The 17,500-nt window shown below is 44.6% G+C and overlaps 3 protein-coding genes across 3 annotated transcripts in view; 2 read left to right on the plus strand and 1 right to left on the minus strand.

Annotated features, from left to right (window-relative positions):
- LOC143497411 (transgelin-like) overlaps positions 1-1,612 on the plus strand; it is a 7,381-nt gene extending 5,769 nt beyond the window's left edge. The window contains exons 3-5 of the mRNA XM_076993342.1: positions 1-100; positions 370-472; positions 951-1,612. The exon at positions 1-100 is cut by the window's left edge and continues 72 nt beyond it. Coding sequence (XP_076849457.1) covers positions 1-100; positions 370-472; positions 951-1,095 — 348 coding nt within the window. The 3' untranslated portion in view covers positions 1,096-1,612. The remainder of the gene's footprint in view (positions 101-369; positions 473-950) is intronic.
- A 4,674-nt stretch (positions 1,613-6,286) lies between these two features.
- LOC143497416 (RING finger protein 214-like) lies at positions 6,287-12,981 on the plus strand. Its single transcript, XM_076993348.1, has 15 exons — positions 6,287-6,605; positions 6,739-6,919; positions 7,844-7,903; positions 8,250-8,390; positions 8,791-8,924; positions 9,087-9,155; positions 9,511-9,607; positions 9,792-9,880; positions 9,983-10,070; positions 10,373-10,468; positions 10,672-11,261; positions 11,447-11,564; positions 11,898-12,047; positions 12,195-12,293; positions 12,466-12,981. Exons 1-15 carry the CDS (start codon positions 6,556-6,558, stop codon positions 12,526-12,528), a joined length of 2,025 nt encoding a protein of 674 aa, XP_076849463.1. The 5' UTR covers positions 6,287-6,555; the 3' UTR covers positions 12,529-12,981.
- An 874-nt stretch (positions 12,982-13,855) lies between these two features.
- On the minus strand, positions 13,856-16,238 carry LOC143497412 (uncharacterized). The gene is made up of 5 exons (XM_076993343.1): positions 16,128-16,238; positions 15,463-15,555; positions 15,059-15,110; positions 14,674-14,806; positions 13,856-14,582 (listed from the first exon to the last, which is right to left on the minus strand). The coding sequence occupies exons 3-5, from the start codon at positions 15,099-15,101 to the stop codon at positions 13,994-13,996; spliced, it is 765 nt and encodes a 254-aa protein (XP_076849458.1). The 5' UTR covers positions 15,102-15,110; positions 15,463-15,555; positions 16,128-16,238; the 3' UTR covers positions 13,856-13,993.
- Positions 16,239-17,500: the final 1,262 nt, after the last annotated feature.

A 17,500-nucleotide genomic window follows, 5' to 3' on the forward strand; every position in this document is an offset into this window, starting at 1 on the left:
GCCTTCAAGCAGATGGAACAGATCTCCCAGTTCCTCGTGGCCACTGAGAAGTATGGAGTCACCAAGTCCGACATGTTCCAGACCGTTGACCTCTGGGAGGGTGAGACCGCCTACACATCTTCTCTGCCTTCAGTTCTTGGAACATTTGTGTGTGTGTGTGTGTGTGTGTGTGTGTGTGTGTGTGTGTGTGTGTGTGTGTGTGTGCGTGTGTGTGTGTGAGCGTAACCGGACAGATGGTCATTGTAAGCCTGATGGGTGTCGAATTAGTACAACATGCTGCATTTTAAAACAATTGGCATGTGAGTCAATTGCAATTGTGTATGTAAACGAGAATGTGATGTGATGTGGTGTGTGTGTGTGTGTGTTTAGGTAAAGACCTGGCAGCTGTACAGATGACCCTGATGTCACTGGGAAGCTTGGCAGTTACCAAGACCGATGGTTGTTACTGTGGAGACCCCAACTGGTTCCACAGGTGAGCCGGTTATTTCCTGTTCCCCCAGTGATATAATAAGATGACCAACGAAACCCCATGAGATTTTGCCCAAGAGCTTACTTCAATTTTGAAAGTATTTATTACATTACTTCCTGTTTCTGCATTCAGTCACACATGTTGTTTCTGGTGATGGTTGTCATAGCATCTGGACAACAAGGTTTCATGCACGTGTTAATAGTGCATCACTGTTAATGTTTTACCACCATAGCAACGTGAAAACAAGCACTTATCAGTCAGGGTTGTTTTGGTAGCACGGTTAGGTCGAGCGTATACAGTCAGATAAGCTAATATCGTGCAACATAAACAATATTAACCGTCTGACTGAAAAGTGGGTTATAGGAGAACTGACAGGGAAATTATTTTAATACAAGTCTCCAAACGTAACAGTATAAGTATCTTAACTTTAATATAAATGAATCTGTGTGTGTGTGTGTGTGTATGTGTGTGTGTGTATCAGGAAAGCTCAGGAGAATAAGCGAGACTTCACGGACGAGCAGATGAAAGAGGGGCAGACTGTCATCGGACTGCAGATGGGATCCAATAAAGGAGCGTCGCAGGCGGGCATGACCGGCTACGGCCGACCCCGGCAAATCATCAACTAGGGGGTCTGACCTCTAACCCCTCCTCCTCGCCAATCAGTGAGGGCCACACTGGTGCCTGGCCACTTCCACTCAGCCCATGGAAAAAACTGGAGAACCAGGGACCAAAAGACGCACACACACGCACACACACACACACACACACACACACACACACACACACACACACACACACACCTCATGCAATCTGTTGTGCTTAATAAACTTTTATATTAAAATACCATATCTGATCCATGTTTTCATGTAGAACTTGCTGTATAGCACCATACAGAATTTCAGTAGATACATTCCATTAAAATGCAGTGGTTTTCCATTACAGCAATGGTCTGTTATCCTGGAACACACAGTTCAGTTCAGTAGTTCAGAACTGTTCTGACACCGTTCCTCTGTATACAGATCTCATCTCAAATTAGCCTAATGCTAATATATGACCCAGTGCCTTAATCTCACCATGTTTGTACATTGTATATTGAATCTTAATAAATGATTTTTGAAATAAAATTTGGCTCATCTTAACACATTTATGCATTTTGTTTTATGTTTTTGGCACAATTTCTGTGCACAAACATCCAGTCTTGTTTTCCGTTTTATAACCATTATACAACCAATAAAAAGTCAGTTAAAAAGCTTGCAGCTTGGACTTAAAGGAGAGGTGTTTTGTGTTGTTACCTGCTCTAGAAGCATGAAGGAGACTACAGAGAGGAGACGTCTGACACCACGGCAGATCTCACGACCCCACCCTAGATCTTACAAATCCTCCCCCTCAACTGGCCCAGACCAAAGTGCTATCACTCAATCTGGGTTTACATTCAGATGGGACTCCTTTCTATAACGGCATAGATTAGGCCAGAGGATAAGGGCTAGTGGTATGAGAGAGAGAGAGAGAGAACAGAGAGATATCACTAAAAAGAGGGAGAGAGAAAGAGAGAACAAGCAAAACTGAGGGACACAAAGAAAGAGAGAGAGAGAGAGAGAGAGAGATCTGGACTGGGAATAGGAAAATTAGCAACATGACTCATTTGTGAACAAGAATGAAAGTTTCAATAAATATACAACTGAGAGGAGGAAATGTGGTTTAACATTTTACACGTTTACTCAGCTCTTAATATGGTTCTAAAATGTGGTTTAAAACGTTTATGCATATCCTGATACCTTCTGGGGGCTTTTCTCCACTTCCTTATCTCACATGGCCATGTTTCCTAGCAACAGTGTATAAAACACACATTCTGGCTCAGAAGAGCAGCTGCAAAACAGACCACACTTCGAAGACGTTTGTAGTTTGTTTAAATTTTGTTGTTAAAGTCATGCGAGACTGATGGCATTGATGTATTTAGTGATACAGCTCAATGGGGAGCTATTTACTTTGGTCAGTCATTAAGGTGTGAGTGCTTCAGGCAGGTCTAAGGGAAACTGTAAAGCTAGGTTTAAGCTAGAGCCCCATCTGAAATCGCATACTACACTACTATATCGTATGGGAGAAGCAGTACGTGAGCAACCTAGTACGTCCAAATACACAGTATGCATTAAACCAGTACGCGAAACGTACCCGGATGACGTACTGCATCGGCAGCCATTTTTAAGTATGTGATTCAACTGGAGCAGCGGAGGAGTTCGAAGTTAGAAAAATAAAATGGCGGAAAGCGGCGAGCCAGCAATTTACAAGTGTAAGTAGATACAAACACAAAATAAAACATTTAAAAAATATGATGATGTGCAAACCAAGTGCAACCCAAGTGCCGTTACAAGTAGTGTCACTGAGAATGAAAAATACAATTTGTTAGATTACATATATATAGTTTTTACATTTTTTATTAACGTAGCTAGCGAGTCCAAGCTGAGGTAATCTTGTTAGCTCGCTAGTTAACCTGTCAAGCTAATACCGATTAACTCATATCCGATAACGCGAAAATGTGCGGTATTAATGTCGGTTTTGTTAGATTTATATGCATATGCGCATATCCAAATGGAGCTGTGGATTTCTGTATTTTTTTAGTGTTTATGACCATCAGCGAGTCCAAGCTGAGGTAATCTTGTTAGCTCGCTAGTTGACCCATCAAGCTAATACTAATTGTCGTACCGATTACCTCGCAACAAATCTGAAGCGCATCCATCAATTTTAGACCATTTTGCTCGCAATGAATTTAAGACATGACTAACTTAATCTGGTTTACAAGTGGTTTGCAGGTCGAATTCCTTTATGTTTATTTTCTTTTATTTTAAACCTTGGTTGTTTGTCATACTGATATAACGATGTTCGTGCATTCACCTCACCTTTTTAGTAATACTATTGAAAGGCTAACCTCAGGGTTGCCAACTCTCACGCATTGAGCGTGAGACACACGCATTTGACCGTTTTCACACGCTCTCACGCCACACTTCCGATATCTCACGCCGAAAAAAAATATCCAGTTTATTTACCTCAGATCCACATATATGTTTCAATACGTTACTAGTTCGCTAGCTCTGGCGCCATCCACCGGCGATATAACACTGAATCTGTGTCCATTTTACGTTCGCCACCCCCCCGGTCAACAAAATACACTCGCCACCGGCTCCAGGTTAAAATCTCACTCCAAGCGAACGTCAAAAGTTGGCAACCCTGTAACCTATTCTTACCATATTCTATACCAGGGGTCGGCAATCTTTGAGACATGAGGTTTATACTTGACTGAGGGTTCGCGCGCCAAAAATGACGTAATCGCGGTGGCTCCGCCCCTGCGCGAGGGACCATTAAGGTGACGTACAAGTGCTTGAATTGCGCCGCGCTTCAGCGCAATGAACAAAGTCATGTTTGTCGGGTTCATACACCTTCACAAGGTTGAATTAAAGCACTTGCACTTGTCACTTTCAAGGTCCATTTTCAGTATTTCCCAGCACGTTAAACTTAATTAAGTTAAATATTTATACATATACTCGAAATGATTCGAAATAATTTGCTTTTTATCACATTATTTAATGGTTGTTTATTTTCAAAACGCCCAATATGAACGTCTTCACATTCTCTCATATTTCGTCCGGGAATAACAAAAGTCTTGTATTTGTTAACGTAATACAATACAACTGATCAGTCAGATAGTTATATTTGTTGTGAGATGAAATGCAGTTACAATTTCAAGCATTTTGAAGTACTTTAGCCTAAATTCCAGCACTTTTCAAACCTGGAACACAATGCAACATTACTATTCGTCAGGTAAATGTTCCAAGCTCTGGGGTTGGATTGCATCTCCAATTGGGATGAGTAGTCTAATAGGTGCCTGTCATTGTCTGTCAGTGTCTCAGTTATATGGAACTACAAGAGTGTTGAAGAAATACATGTGCATATTTCAAACACCTCCATCTCGTTACCCAGTGCAATGCTTGCACCATCTGTTCATCCAGCATGATTCTTATTCAATGGCTTTCCTTCACTGTCAATTCTCATCTCATTGTCTGATCAAGGAAGGAAGCAGTGACCTCAGGAATTCCCCTGACCTCATCAACATTCCACAATTCAGGAGTTCCTTTCATAGTTCAGCACACCTTCGTCCTGGTTCTATGATATCTTGCATTCTTCTCTGCAGGAACCAGTTTGTATATGAAAAAGATCAGAACATTAATTCCATGGGGTTCTAAAGTTCCAATCTGAGTTTCCAAATTTTATTACTGCCATTAGCACCAACTGCATGGATGCAGACAGATATGTTGTTAATGCAATGTCCGTTAGTATAAAAATGTCTTTACACTGGAGATGACTAATCCTTAATCCTGATCAGCAAGTCTTCTTGGTTTCTACAGTATAAATCTCTTGCAAGCACTGCAGAGACTGCTCCCACAGTTATTCATGAGGTTGAATGGGTGGTCCTTTTGTGCCAGGTATTTTAGTAGCCGTGTTAAAAAATTAAATGTTGCAAGTCTAGATTGGTTGGAGGCTACGTCTCCACAGTAATTATCTGAATGGCCACTTATCTCACTCTCGCCAGGAATGTCTTTGATGTTTTTGTCTTGTATGTATGTAAAACAACAGGTAAAACAGCTAGAACACAAGCAAAGGAATCGTCTATGTCTGCTTTAGGAAAACCACTGTGTTGAAAATGTTCACATATTTCCATCCTTTTCTGGAGGAAGTCTTCTCACTACAAATGTGCTCAAGTCTGAGTAGCTGTGAAAAAGGTGTTTTACAGGCTTTGGAATGGAAAGAAATGTTTTACAGAGAGAAATTAGAGTCTGTAAGTTTATAATAGATGGAGGTATTTAAACAAGAGAGCACGCTTCACTGAAACATGAAAAAGTCCTCCCCATGCCAGGATCTGCTGTAGTCCATGTACATTCAAGAGCTGGGGGAATGTGAAGAATGTACTTGTAGCAATTCCAAAATGTCTAGTGTATTGCTCAAAAAGTGTTTCGCAACAAATAATATGGTCAAATTTTGCCCTTCATACTTTTTTTAAAAACAAACAATATTTCTTCACTTCATTTTTTTTATAGAAAGAATTTTTTTCATGTTCAAAATGAAACATGAGCAGGGGTTGCTGCCAACCGTTCTGAAAGTATTATGCTGCCATCTAGTGTTTATGTGCAGAACTGCTTGTGAAGCTATTTGTCCATGCCACTAGGTGGCGATGTAGTCCTGCACAGAAAGATCTTGAAAGACCACCACACCAATAAGAAAATAAAGAGAAGACAACAAGAGGAAATGCACACTAGTGGGCCAATTTGAATAAGGCTACAGCTTCATAAAACAGAGAAACGTTCAAAACATTGCTGATACACTGTGTACTTTGTTTATTATTTTATTAAAGGCACACTGAATTTTTCCTGTATATTTTCATATCAATATTACAAATTTGTTTAGTGCTTGCTTCATTTTCAAATAATTGTGTTTACTATTAATTTGGTTTGCATAGTTATAAAAGTATTTTAAAATTTGGGAGATCCTATTTCAAACCAATTAAACAAAAACAACAAAAAAAAAACTCTAGTACTTTTATTTCTTTGCCACACATAGTAGACATATCTAGGACGTTTTCCAGTGGTTTTAATGTGGACAGTTTAGCTTTTGATAATTCCTAAACGTGCTTCCAAAACCACGCTAGAGACAGGAAAACTGCATCACATGACAGCTGCCCGGCCGCCCCATTCTCAATGACTGCAATTTTTTACAGCTTTTTTTTTTTTTTACATATAACCCCCTGCATTTGATCACACAGTACGTGTTGACCCATGTTGGTAATCAACACTAAACTCCTCTAGCGGGTTCGTGTTTGTCTGCCTTCACTTTTACTTCCGGTAGTCACCAGCGTGGAGTCGTTCGTTAGCCAGCTAGCACGTTAGCCATCCGAGAGAAGGCTGTAAATTAACTCTTAAAACAACAACTAACGGTTGTTCTGTTGAATTAGTGCAGCTAACCGACTGTAGTTCAGTTTTCTGCCGAACTTTGTCCGGCTCCAGGGGCAGGAAGCCCGCCGCTACTGGTCTCGTTTCACCATGACAACTCAGGCGGACTGGAGCTCGGCGTTTGACGAGGACCAACACGGGTGAGACAACCGGCCGTTCACTAGTGCACTTCCACTCGTTAGTGCACTTCCACTCGTTAGTGCACTTCCACGGACAGTTAAGTTCCCTTAAAGCGTTGAAATGCCCCGTCGGCCGTCCTGCTTGCGTCCGCAGGCGGAACGTGTCTTCCGGGTTGCCGCGGTACTCCTCGCCGTGGGACGCGCAGGCGAGCATCTGGTCCGCTCCCGGCTCCTTCGCGTCCGGGTTAACGGAGACCGCAGACGCGCCCGTCTTTGGACCCAGAGAACTCGCCGCGATGCCGCGCTACGCAGACACGGAGGACCGCGACGCACAGGTAGGTGCCGAGCTCCCGGTGCCCGGGGTGTCCTGTGGCCAGACGGGGCACGGACGTGTGGTGCTGAGGGTGGTGTGTTGTGTGTGTGTGTGTGGTGCTGAGGGTGGTGGTGTGGTGTTGAGGGTGGTGTTGTGTGTGTGGTGCTGAGGGTGGTGTTGTCTGTGTGGTGTTGAGGGTGGTGTTGTGTGTGTGTGTGGTGCTCAGGGTGTTGTCTGTGTGGTGTTGTCTGTGTGGTGCTGAGGGTGGTGTTGTCTGTGTGGTATTGATGGTGGTGTTGTCTGGGTGGTGCTGAGGGTGGTGTGTTGTGTGTGTGTGTGTGTGGTGGTGTGGTGTTGAGGGTGGTGTTGTCTGTGTGGTGTTGATGGTGGTGTTGTCTGTGTGGTGTTGATGGTGGTGTTGTCTGTGTGGTGTTGATGGTGGTGTTGTCTGTGTGGTGTTGATGGTGGTGTTGTCTGGGTGGTGCTGAGGGTGGTGTTGTCTGTGTGGTGTTGATGGTGGTGTTGTCTGTGTGGTGTTGTCTGTGTGGTGTTGAGGGTGGTGTTGTCTGTGTGGTGTTGATGGTGGTGTTGTGTGTGTGGGTGGTGCTCAGGGTGTTGTCTGTGTGGTGCTGAGGGTGGTGTCTGTGTGGTGTTGTGTGTGTGGTGCTGAGGGTGGTGTTGTCTGTGTGGTGTTGATGGTGGTGTTGTCTGGGTGGTGTTGATGGTGGTGTTGTCTGGGTGGTATTGATGGTGGTGTTGTCTGGGTGGTATTGATGGTGGTGTTGTCTGGGTGGTATTGATGGTGGTGTTGTGTGTGTGGTATTGATGGTGGTGTTGTGTGTGTGGTGTTGAGGGTGGTGTTGTGTGTGTGGTGTTGAGGGTGGTGTTGTCTGTGTGGTGTTGATGGTGGTGTTGTCTGGGTGGTGTTGTGTTGTCTGTGCCACAGACGGAGAGATGGACAGAAGAGAAGGAGAACAACACTAACGATGACTGGCAGTCGCACCTGGTAAAAGTTCCTCTTTTAACGGGCTGATCTTGTGCTGCTGGGTTTCTGAAACGTTTAGGAGAGCAAAGCCTGGTCCCCTGCAAAATTTTTAATAGCGCTTAAAACTTTTAATGGGTTTTACAGCAGCCCAACCTGTGTTGAGAAATCACAATGATTCAAATGTACAGCTTCACAATGCTTGTAGTCACATCGGCCGTTTCAAAACGTTAAAATCTCACGATTATGAGAATGAAGAGAGGGTGAACATGTGTGATCTGTGAATCAGGAGCTCAGCTGGCGTGTGTGTGTGTGTGTGTGTGTGTGTGTGTGTGTGTGTGGGTGTGGGTGTGGGTGTGGTCCACTGCAGCGGTCCGTAGATGAGCACAGCACCCTCCTGGTGCAGCAATACGAAGGTCTGATCAAGCAGCAGGCATCTGCCCAGGCTGAGCACAAGGCCCAGGTCAAGGCCTTGGAGCTGAAGAGAGAAGAGAAGAAACGTCAGCACCAGGTCCGTCCCAACCGCTCGCCCAAGGGTGCTCTGTCCTTCCAGGGCAAGTGTCTAGGGAGTGAGATGTTACAAGGGTTGTTTTGAATCGAACTGAGGTCTGTAGGCACTTTGACACTTGATGCACAGAGCTGAGAACCTGTACTCTTCAGTACTCTACACAGTGTATGTATTTTGTCTTTCTAGAGGTGATGTAAACATGACTGCAAGTCTGTGAGTCTCTGTGCGTTAACCTGCTTGGCTTCCCAAGACCTGACTCATTTGCTAATGATTTGTTGAAGCATTGGTTGAACCTCTCTCTGGTCCTCTGAGCATATGGCTGAAGACCTCCTCCTCTTCCTCTTCCTCTTCTTCTTCTTCTGCTCTGCTGCCATGTGCTTGGTTGTTTTTTGGTTCTGTGCAGAGTCTGCTGGATAAGATCGAATCTCTGCATGTGAAACTGGACCTGAACAGCAGTAAGACCACGCGGAAGAACTTCGTCATGAAGCTGGAGGAGCTGACGGCTGAGAAGGAGCGTATGCTCGAGAGTCAGCGAAGGTGTTGAGAGGCCGAAGAACACGGACAAGAAAGCAATGTAGAAGCACTCTGGCGTGCTGGTAGAATTTAGTGTTGTCTTAATGTGGTGTGTGTGTGTGTGTGTGTGTGTGTGTGTGTGTGTGTGTGTGTGTGTGTGTGTGTGTGTGTGTGTGTGTGTTCTAGGTTGGCACAGGAGTTGGAGGAGGTGGAGAGAAAGCTGAAGATGCTTATTGAAGAGCAAAGCAGTGAAAAGTAAGACACACCAAAGCGTCCCGAACGCCTTCCTCTGCAACATGAGTCCGATAGCCGGGTGGTCCGCTCCAAGGCACTGAAGGGTTTAGTGTTTAACCTGATCCAGCTCACCTGAGCCAGTTAACACCTTAATGAGTTGAGTCACGTGTGTTAGACCAGGCAGAAGGCTAAACTGTAGAGTGTTGCAGTTGGGTGATTGTAAGCAACCATATGACTCGTGTGTGCGTGGGTGCGCGCGTGTGTGTGTGTGTGTGTGTGTGTGTGTGTGTGTGTGTGTGTGTGTGTGTGTGTGTGTGTGTGTGTGTGCGCGTGTGTGTGTGTGTGTGTGTGCGTGCGTGCACGCTTTCTAACGTAGGATTTCATGGCAAAAGGATATAGACGATTTGCAAGCAGAGAAAGTGCGAATTGTCAGACAAGTTGAAGAAACCAGTCAAGCAGCTCTGAAGGATGAGGTGAACACTCTAGCCATAAAGGTCACGTGGGTAACAGCCATTCACAGCCCCACCACCACTGGCTCCAGTGTTTTGTGGCTGTACCTAAGGACATTCTGTTCTCATCCACCAAAACATTAAAACATTTACCTACTGCTGTCTGTTGGCCACATGATTTCAGCTGTTTGTGTGTGATGGCGTGTAGATGGCAGCTGTAGAGTCCCAGAGAGAGGTGGCAGTTTCCTTGGTGGAAGACTGGATCGCAGAAGCTGAAAGATATCTTAGCACTCTCAGGTAGTGTGTACGTGCACCTGTGATGGAATGAGTGTGTCTGTTTTGATTAGTTTGTGTGTGTGTGTGTGTGAGAGAGTTTAATAATGTTTCTTCCATGAACAGGTTGGACCCTTCTCCACAGCATGGCCGACAGCGGCTGGAGTGGGAGAAAAATGTGGTGGTGGTCCGTAACAACCTCACAGGACTACAGGTGAGGGGCGGGGCTAGCACACCTGCATTACAGGTGAGGGGCGGGGCTAGCACACCTGCATTACAGGTGAGGGGCGGGGCTAGCACACCTGGATTACAGGTGAGGGGCGGGGCTAGCACACCTGCATTACAGGTGAGGGGTGGGGTTAGCACACCTGCATTACAGGTGAGGGGTGGGGCTAGCACACCTGGATTGTCTTTCTTGCTTCTCTGTGACCCTTTATGATCAGTTTGTGTGTGATTCTTAGGTGCTTGAGAGTTTGTGCAGTTATCAGTTACATTTTCTCCATTTCTTCTCTCCAGAATAAGTTTGATGAGAACCTTAAACTTATACAGAAGGGCAAGCAGTTGGACAGTTTACCCACAATTCCCTTGCCTCCTTTGCCTCCTGTTCCCACGGTATGCATCTCTCTCTGACTGAATAGGTGGTTGTGCCACATTGTTGTTTGAGCTCTCTCATTGTTGTTTTGGCAACATGTTGTCTCACAACTTCATTTACAGTAACCAAACGCTGAAGAAGGCTGAATAATTAGTTTAATATTCCATTTTTCTCCTTCTTTCCCTCCTTCTTTGTCTTTCTCTCTCCGTCTCTCTCTATCTAGATCGATTTGTTCATGAGTCCGCTCATAAACTCTATTCAGTCGCCGTATTACAGCAGCAGTATACTTCAGGCCCCACCTCCCAGTTCAGTGGCCACCCCTCAGTTCCACACTGCCAATCGATTCATGGCTCCGCCTCCCACCGTGGCATCCCAACGCACAGCCACGCCCCCCCCGGCCACCTTACCACATGCCCCTGAGCAAAACCCCCATGGTGCCGTGGTGATGGGCCACGCCCCCAAGCCCCAGCTGTCCATGCCTACTGCCTTTCCACCTCGACTTCCTGCCCACTCGCCTGGGGGCGTTCCTTTGCCCCGCCCCTTAACCAACGCCATGCCAAACGTACTGCTGGCACACCCAAGTACCTACGCTGTTGTCCCGCCCACTCACACCTCCGCAGCAACAGCTCACGTGGCCCCGCCCTTGCTGCCGTCCCTGTTGGGTGTGCCGGCCAATCAGGTGGCAGGGCTGCATGGGGTGGGGCCAGGAGTGCCAAAGCAAAACTCCTCCTCCGCGAGCACCAACCCACCTCCTGCTGGCAAACTGGACCAGCTGCTGGAGAGACTGGGCATGCTTTTCCCAGAATGCACTAGGTACTGTTGGTCACCGTAAGGACCCTCCTTGCCATACTCTCTCCATCTCCCTCTCCCCCCACCCTCTCACTAACTCGTGTGTGTGTGTGTGTGTGTGTGTGTGTGTGTGTGTGTGTGTGTGTGTGTGTGTGTGTGTGTGTGTGTGTGTGTGTGTGTGTGTGTGTGTGTGTGTGTGTGTGAGACAGAAATCACCTGATGGGGGTTCTGCAGCAGATTAAGAGTGAGCGTGGTACTATGGCAGGCTTGTCCATCGATGATATCACACATGAGGTTGCCCAGCGTCTGCTCCAGGGTGAACGCACGGTGAGCACCGACCTCCACGTGCTGCTTCTGCACAGCTCTCCAATGTTGGCCTTGAGATCGAAACCGTTAACTGTTGTCCATCCAGATTTTACAGTTTAAGAGAATGTATTTAATTATTTATTAATAATAGCGGGACAATTCAGTGTTTTCGTTTTTTTTTTTTTTTTTAAGTTGAAAACAAAAATCTTATAATATTGTAATAGTAATATTAATATACTATTAAATACTTAATAATAAGTAATATTGATTTGTATACAATACAATAGATACATTTATTTTTGAACACGCACTTTTTAGCATTCTTGTCATTTATAACCTTGCCTTTGCCTTCAGGCTCCAGGCCCGATAGGGCCTCGTTCTGGGTCCAGGGACTTTCTTGGTCCACCTGGCCCAGTGCAGAGGCCCACAGGCCAGCCGCTGCCACCTGGACGTCCTCACATCCGAGCCCCCGGTGCCCAAGTGTTCCATTCACGACCCACCCAGGTCAGGAGTACATCCATCAGGAGAACGTTTAACTTTATTTTTACAGTAATCTAAGTACTAATGCGCTCGCTCTCTCTCTCTCTCCCTCCCTCCTCCTTCTCTCTCTCTCCCCTCTCTCTCTCCCTCCCCTCTCTCTTTCTCTCTCAGATGGCTCCTTCAGTGTGTAAGCTGTGTTTGATGTGTCAGAACCTGGTTGAGGCTGGCACACAGTACATCACAAACTGCTCACACACCCTCCACAGAGAGGTGAGGAAAGGTCTTGTGCACACACTGGCCCCTGCCTTCAGTACAATGACAGTGATTTGTGTACGGGTGTGTGTGCTCAGGTGTGGGGTGCGTGTGAAAAATATGAACATTTTTCGTGGCTTAAACTGCAGTAAATATTAATAATAACGGTTCAAAACTGTTTGTGTTGTAGTGCATCAGTGTTTGGCTCCAGACCAGCAAGAACAACTCCTGCCCGTTCTGCCCCAGCAAATAAACACACACACACACACTCACATGACGTTTCACTGGCCCTTAAAGGAGAGGTGCTCCACACTCCTGTGGTCCACAGCTTTCTCTGTGGAAGTACTCACCACCTCACTAGCCTTCCTCCTGCTAATCACGGACATCTGCCTACTGGTTATTTGTTTGTCTAGTTTATTTAATTATTCTTAAACTCTTACGTTTATGTGGATGGCAGCTATGATTTAGCTCCACTGATTTACTTATATATTTACTTATATTAGTTATAATATATATTATAATTTTATGATTATGTCTATCATTTTGAAATAGTTATTGTAGGTATTTTGTATTAAAGATGAAAACATCTATATAGAGCATTTTCATCTCGTTCATGAAGCCATCTTTTAAATGTGTATTTGTTTATAGCAATTTCATAATAGCCTTTTATTATATTTGAATTATTTCCTATTTTAAGACATTGTAATATTTAATTAAAAAAAATATTTTGAAATAAATTTTTAAAATATTAAAATTACTCTTTCTAACTACTAATTATTTCTAGGAGTTATAATACATATTCAAAAGAAATTGCACCCTGAAGTTTGGGATATTGCTCTGAACGTCCGAATCAGTGAGTCTACTTCACACTATAGAGCCATTATACTCCCACCTAGTGGCCTGGAGGGGTTCAGGTTCTGTACATCCGTTTTGAACATGGCCACCTCGCGTGTGAAGGATGAGCTGCTTAATTTCGGGGATTACAAAGCAACTATATTTTCGTCTCGTGTGAGCTGCAGCTTTTAAAAGTGTAAACAAAACAACAAAAAACATTGTTTGCTGGTTTATGTCAATAATAGTCCTTTAAGCTTTCAGGTGCGTTCAATTTAGTCTCTAAGTTCGCTACAGAACAGCTTCGAAATTAAAGTGTCCAGTTTTTCATTCACAATTCGAGTCAACAAAATGTATTGCTAATATACTAGTCTGCTAACAACAGAGCCTGAATACTGGCCCTTAGTGAATTGACTACAATTTGCCATTCTTATAAAATATGTAAATTACACAGGGTTGTCAACTCACCTTTTAATGTATGAAACACATAAGAAGGGTAAGACATTTGGGATAATATGATGTATATTATTAACTTTGTGTTTATGTACACATCTGTCAAGCACTCTGTAACTGGAAGCCAACAGTGGCAAAATGGATCAGTCCAGTAAATCTTTAACTGCACCGAATGATTCGCTAGTCTGAGCAAACAGGATCTCCAGTGATTCACTTTGTCAACTGTGAAATGCTTTTGTCCACTAAATCTTCAACCTGACACGGACACATGATTTAATCAAGAGAGGCTTGCAGATATCTTTGTTTTTGTTTTTATTGTTATTTTACACCATTGCAGCATTTTTGTAGCTGACACGCAGCAGTCCGGCAAACACGCAGGTATAAATGCTTGTTGTTGCGTGTGTGTGTGTTTGTGTGTGTGTGCGTGTTTGCGTCTAGGCCTTCAGAGTTTTGGCAATGGACTCGTAGCTCTCCATCAGCTTGGTCTTCAGGGTCTCCAGGTAGGGCTGCAGCTGGCTCTGCAGCTCCGTGGTGTGGGGGGCCAGTTGGCTGTGTGCCTCCGCCACGTTCTTCATCACGTACTCCTTGTATTCCTCAGCAGCAGGGAGGGCCAGATTCCTGAGGTCCTCGAGCTGCTTGGTCAGCTTGGCACGCACCGTCTCCACCATGGGCATCACCTTGGACTTGGTCTCCTCGAAGTTGGCCTCCACCTTCTCAAGGACCTCCTCCAGCGCTGGCTCCAGACGGGCCTTCAGGACGTCCAGCTGCTTCTGGTCGTGGGACATGTAGTCCTGCAAGATGGGCTCCAGCTTGGCACGGTACTCGTCCAGGTGCTTCTCCACCACCTGCTTCAGGTGGGCCTGGTGCGGCTCCATCTGGGACCGCAGGTCCTGCAGCTCGGAAAGGACGTGCTGGCGCAGACCCTTGGTGCTCTCCATGACCTGCGTGGTGATGGGGTTCAGGGAGGAACTGGCCTGGTCAGCATACTTCAGGAGCTGGTCCAGGCTCTCTGACAACTTATGCCTGGGGTGGTGGGGATAAGGAACGTTAGCAACCAAGATCACTGCTTCTGGACATCATTATGTGGAGGTGTGTGGTCAGGCGTGTCTCTTACTTGTACTGCTGGTACTCCGTCCCGTCCAGTATATCCAGACTGTGGAGAGCGTGTTCCTTCACATGGTTCAGGTACTCAAAAAAGGCCGCCTGGCCATGCTTCAGCTGCGAGGGGGCGGAACGGGCCTGGCAACCTGTGGACGTGGTAGGAAAGGCCCATGCTTCAGAGTGTGCTAGGCCTCAGGTGCCTCCCAATGGGGTGATGATTGGTAGAGGTTTTTCTTTGTAAAGTTTACAGCTAATAGCAGCGTGGACGAGATTAGAGGCCCACAACCACAATCCTTGAGTACTCTTACTCTTCACTGTTTAGTGTAAAAAAAAACAAAACATGTCTGCAAGTTCCAGTTCTTGTAAAGTTTCAGTGGAGTGAGGCAGGAGTGACTCACCTACAGTCAGGAGGAGGGTCAGCGCGAGAATCACGGCTTTCATGGCTGAGGTCTACAGGACAGGCGTGAAAACATCGTTTACACAGAGCTCAACAGTCCAGTACTCATTCAATCAGGATGGGCCTCTGACTGAACATGCATTTTACAACACGGACGGTGCGTAACTGAATTCACTTAAGGTTTTTCAAATGAAAAAAATGTTTTAGTTTCATAATAAAATTGTTTGAGTGATTTATCCTGTTGTTAAAACAGGAGAAGAATATTAAAGAAAGAAAAAAAAAACCCAATATGGATCTGACAATAGGAGAAATCCTAGAAAACAGACCTAGAAAACAAACAAACAAAATGCCAAAGACAAATAAAGTCCCATTCCCCCTTCTTTCACTCCTGTGTTCCACACTTACCTGCGAGGTGGTGATCTGGTGGTTGACACTAAACCGCAGGTATGGAGGGTTTATATAGGCCGTATGTGGGGGGTAAGAGGATGGACTCCAGACCTGTTACATGGAGGGGTGAAGTTCAAAGGTTCAGCACTTTATAAAGAATGGAACCAGTTATCTACCATGAACTAATCAGCACAGAAAACATTTGCACCCCCCCCACCCCACCCCCACTTATCTAGTATCTTTGAAACGTTTCACTATTTTCACTATTCTTGGTTAATCACTGAGCTAATCTAACACACACACACACATATATATATATATATATATATATATATATATAAAGTGCTGTCAATTCCAGGTGCCGCGATTAAAAGTCCTCACCAGGATTTTGCTCAGGCTTCCTGGATTGTGTTGATTCCACTAATTTTACCTGGATTGCTAATTAGAAAATCTAGCAAGCTTGAGCAAAATCCTGGTGAGGACTTTTAATCGCGGCACCTGGAATTGACAGCACTAATATATATATATATATATATATATATATATATATATATATATATATATATATATATATATATATATATATATATATATATATATATATAATTTTTTCATTTATATTATTCATTTTAAAACTAACGTTTCCTTAACATTAAAACGTTATTACATTAGGAGATTCATACCTGGTTATCTGTTTCTATTCTGTTCCGGTTCTACTTCTAGAGAGAAAACCTGGGGGGTTTTCATGCCCCCCTAGATAATACGACGCCTCCCCCCCCCAACACAAACCCAAAGCCCACCTCGACTCCCACCCTCACACACACATACACAACCGCCTGTAACAGCCTCGTAACCCCGTCCGTGACAGCGGTGTCAACTCTATCTCAACATGCCACGAACCTTTAGCCCCCAGATGTGTGTAAATTAGTCAAAGGTCACGTGAGTAGATGCTGAATGCGCACACACAGATCACGCGCACAACAGAGTTTATGCACGACAAATTCACATACAACATGAATGAACTGACCGGAACATTCATTCCTATAGCTTTATTTTATTCTGTGTAAATTAAAGACTAATCCTAATCGTATCCCAAAATTCACACAGACTAGTAACGGACCTGAGGTAAAGAAGTAGGCCTATGCATGATTGTTACGAGCGCAAAAACACATTTATATATTTTAAAGTTCATTAAAGTAGTACGAATTCCTATTCAATGGTGATTATCTGGACGTACTTCGGGTGACGTTGAATATTAATTAACCACATATGCTAATTGGCCTGTTTTAATAATCCACAGTTGATAATGTTATCAAGGCGCTAAGCGCGTGACGCTGGGACTGATTTAATGGTTCTCGGTGCACTTTACCACAATGGTGCTGTGAAGATGAAAGCTATTATCTCTGATCAAACCATATCGACGTTTATTTGTAACTGGTACAAAGAAGTAATGCAATTATATCAAATGAAAGCCCACTTTTTATTGTGTTTACACACGAACCCCGGCAGGTAATCAGTGTCATGTGTTTTGGGCAATCTAAAGCAACAAAAACGATGACAGGTTGATCACACCGAAACCCCTGGTGTATGTTGCGGTCAACAGCCGGTTATTTTAGCTATTATAAATATGTCGCAAGCACATTTTTATTGAATTTAATTAGCGGTCAATGTATTGCACTATTTAGACGATTTACTGAGATAGATAAAACATGGCAATGGGCCAGTCGGGAACAATTGATAAAGTTTATGCAGTTCAGAGTTCTTCCAGTGTGCAGACAGCAGTATGGTACCGGCGCGCGATGATTGCTGGCTTGACGTAACTGTTGATAGCGCGCGGATGTGACGCGGATCGCGCGTGTCCGCTCCCTCGCGCTCCTACAGGTCCAGAAAAATGGACGCGTGCCGCCTCTCATAACAGACCAGGCCATGTTTGCTACTTTAAAAGTACCCAAATTCATAGCAAAACGCAATTACATTAATCTGTGTACCTGTCAGTAACGTAATTATGGATTTTGCCTGATTTTGTTCTGTTGGTAAGCTCCAGACAAACAACAAT

Source organism: Brachyhypopomus gauderio, unplaced genomic scaffold (genome assembly GCF_052324685.1).
Source record: "Brachyhypopomus gauderio isolate BG-103 unplaced genomic scaffold, BGAUD_0.2 sc110, whole genome shotgun sequence".
NCBI lineage: Eukaryota > Metazoa > Chordata > Actinopteri > Gymnotiformes > Hypopomidae > Brachyhypopomus > Brachyhypopomus gauderio.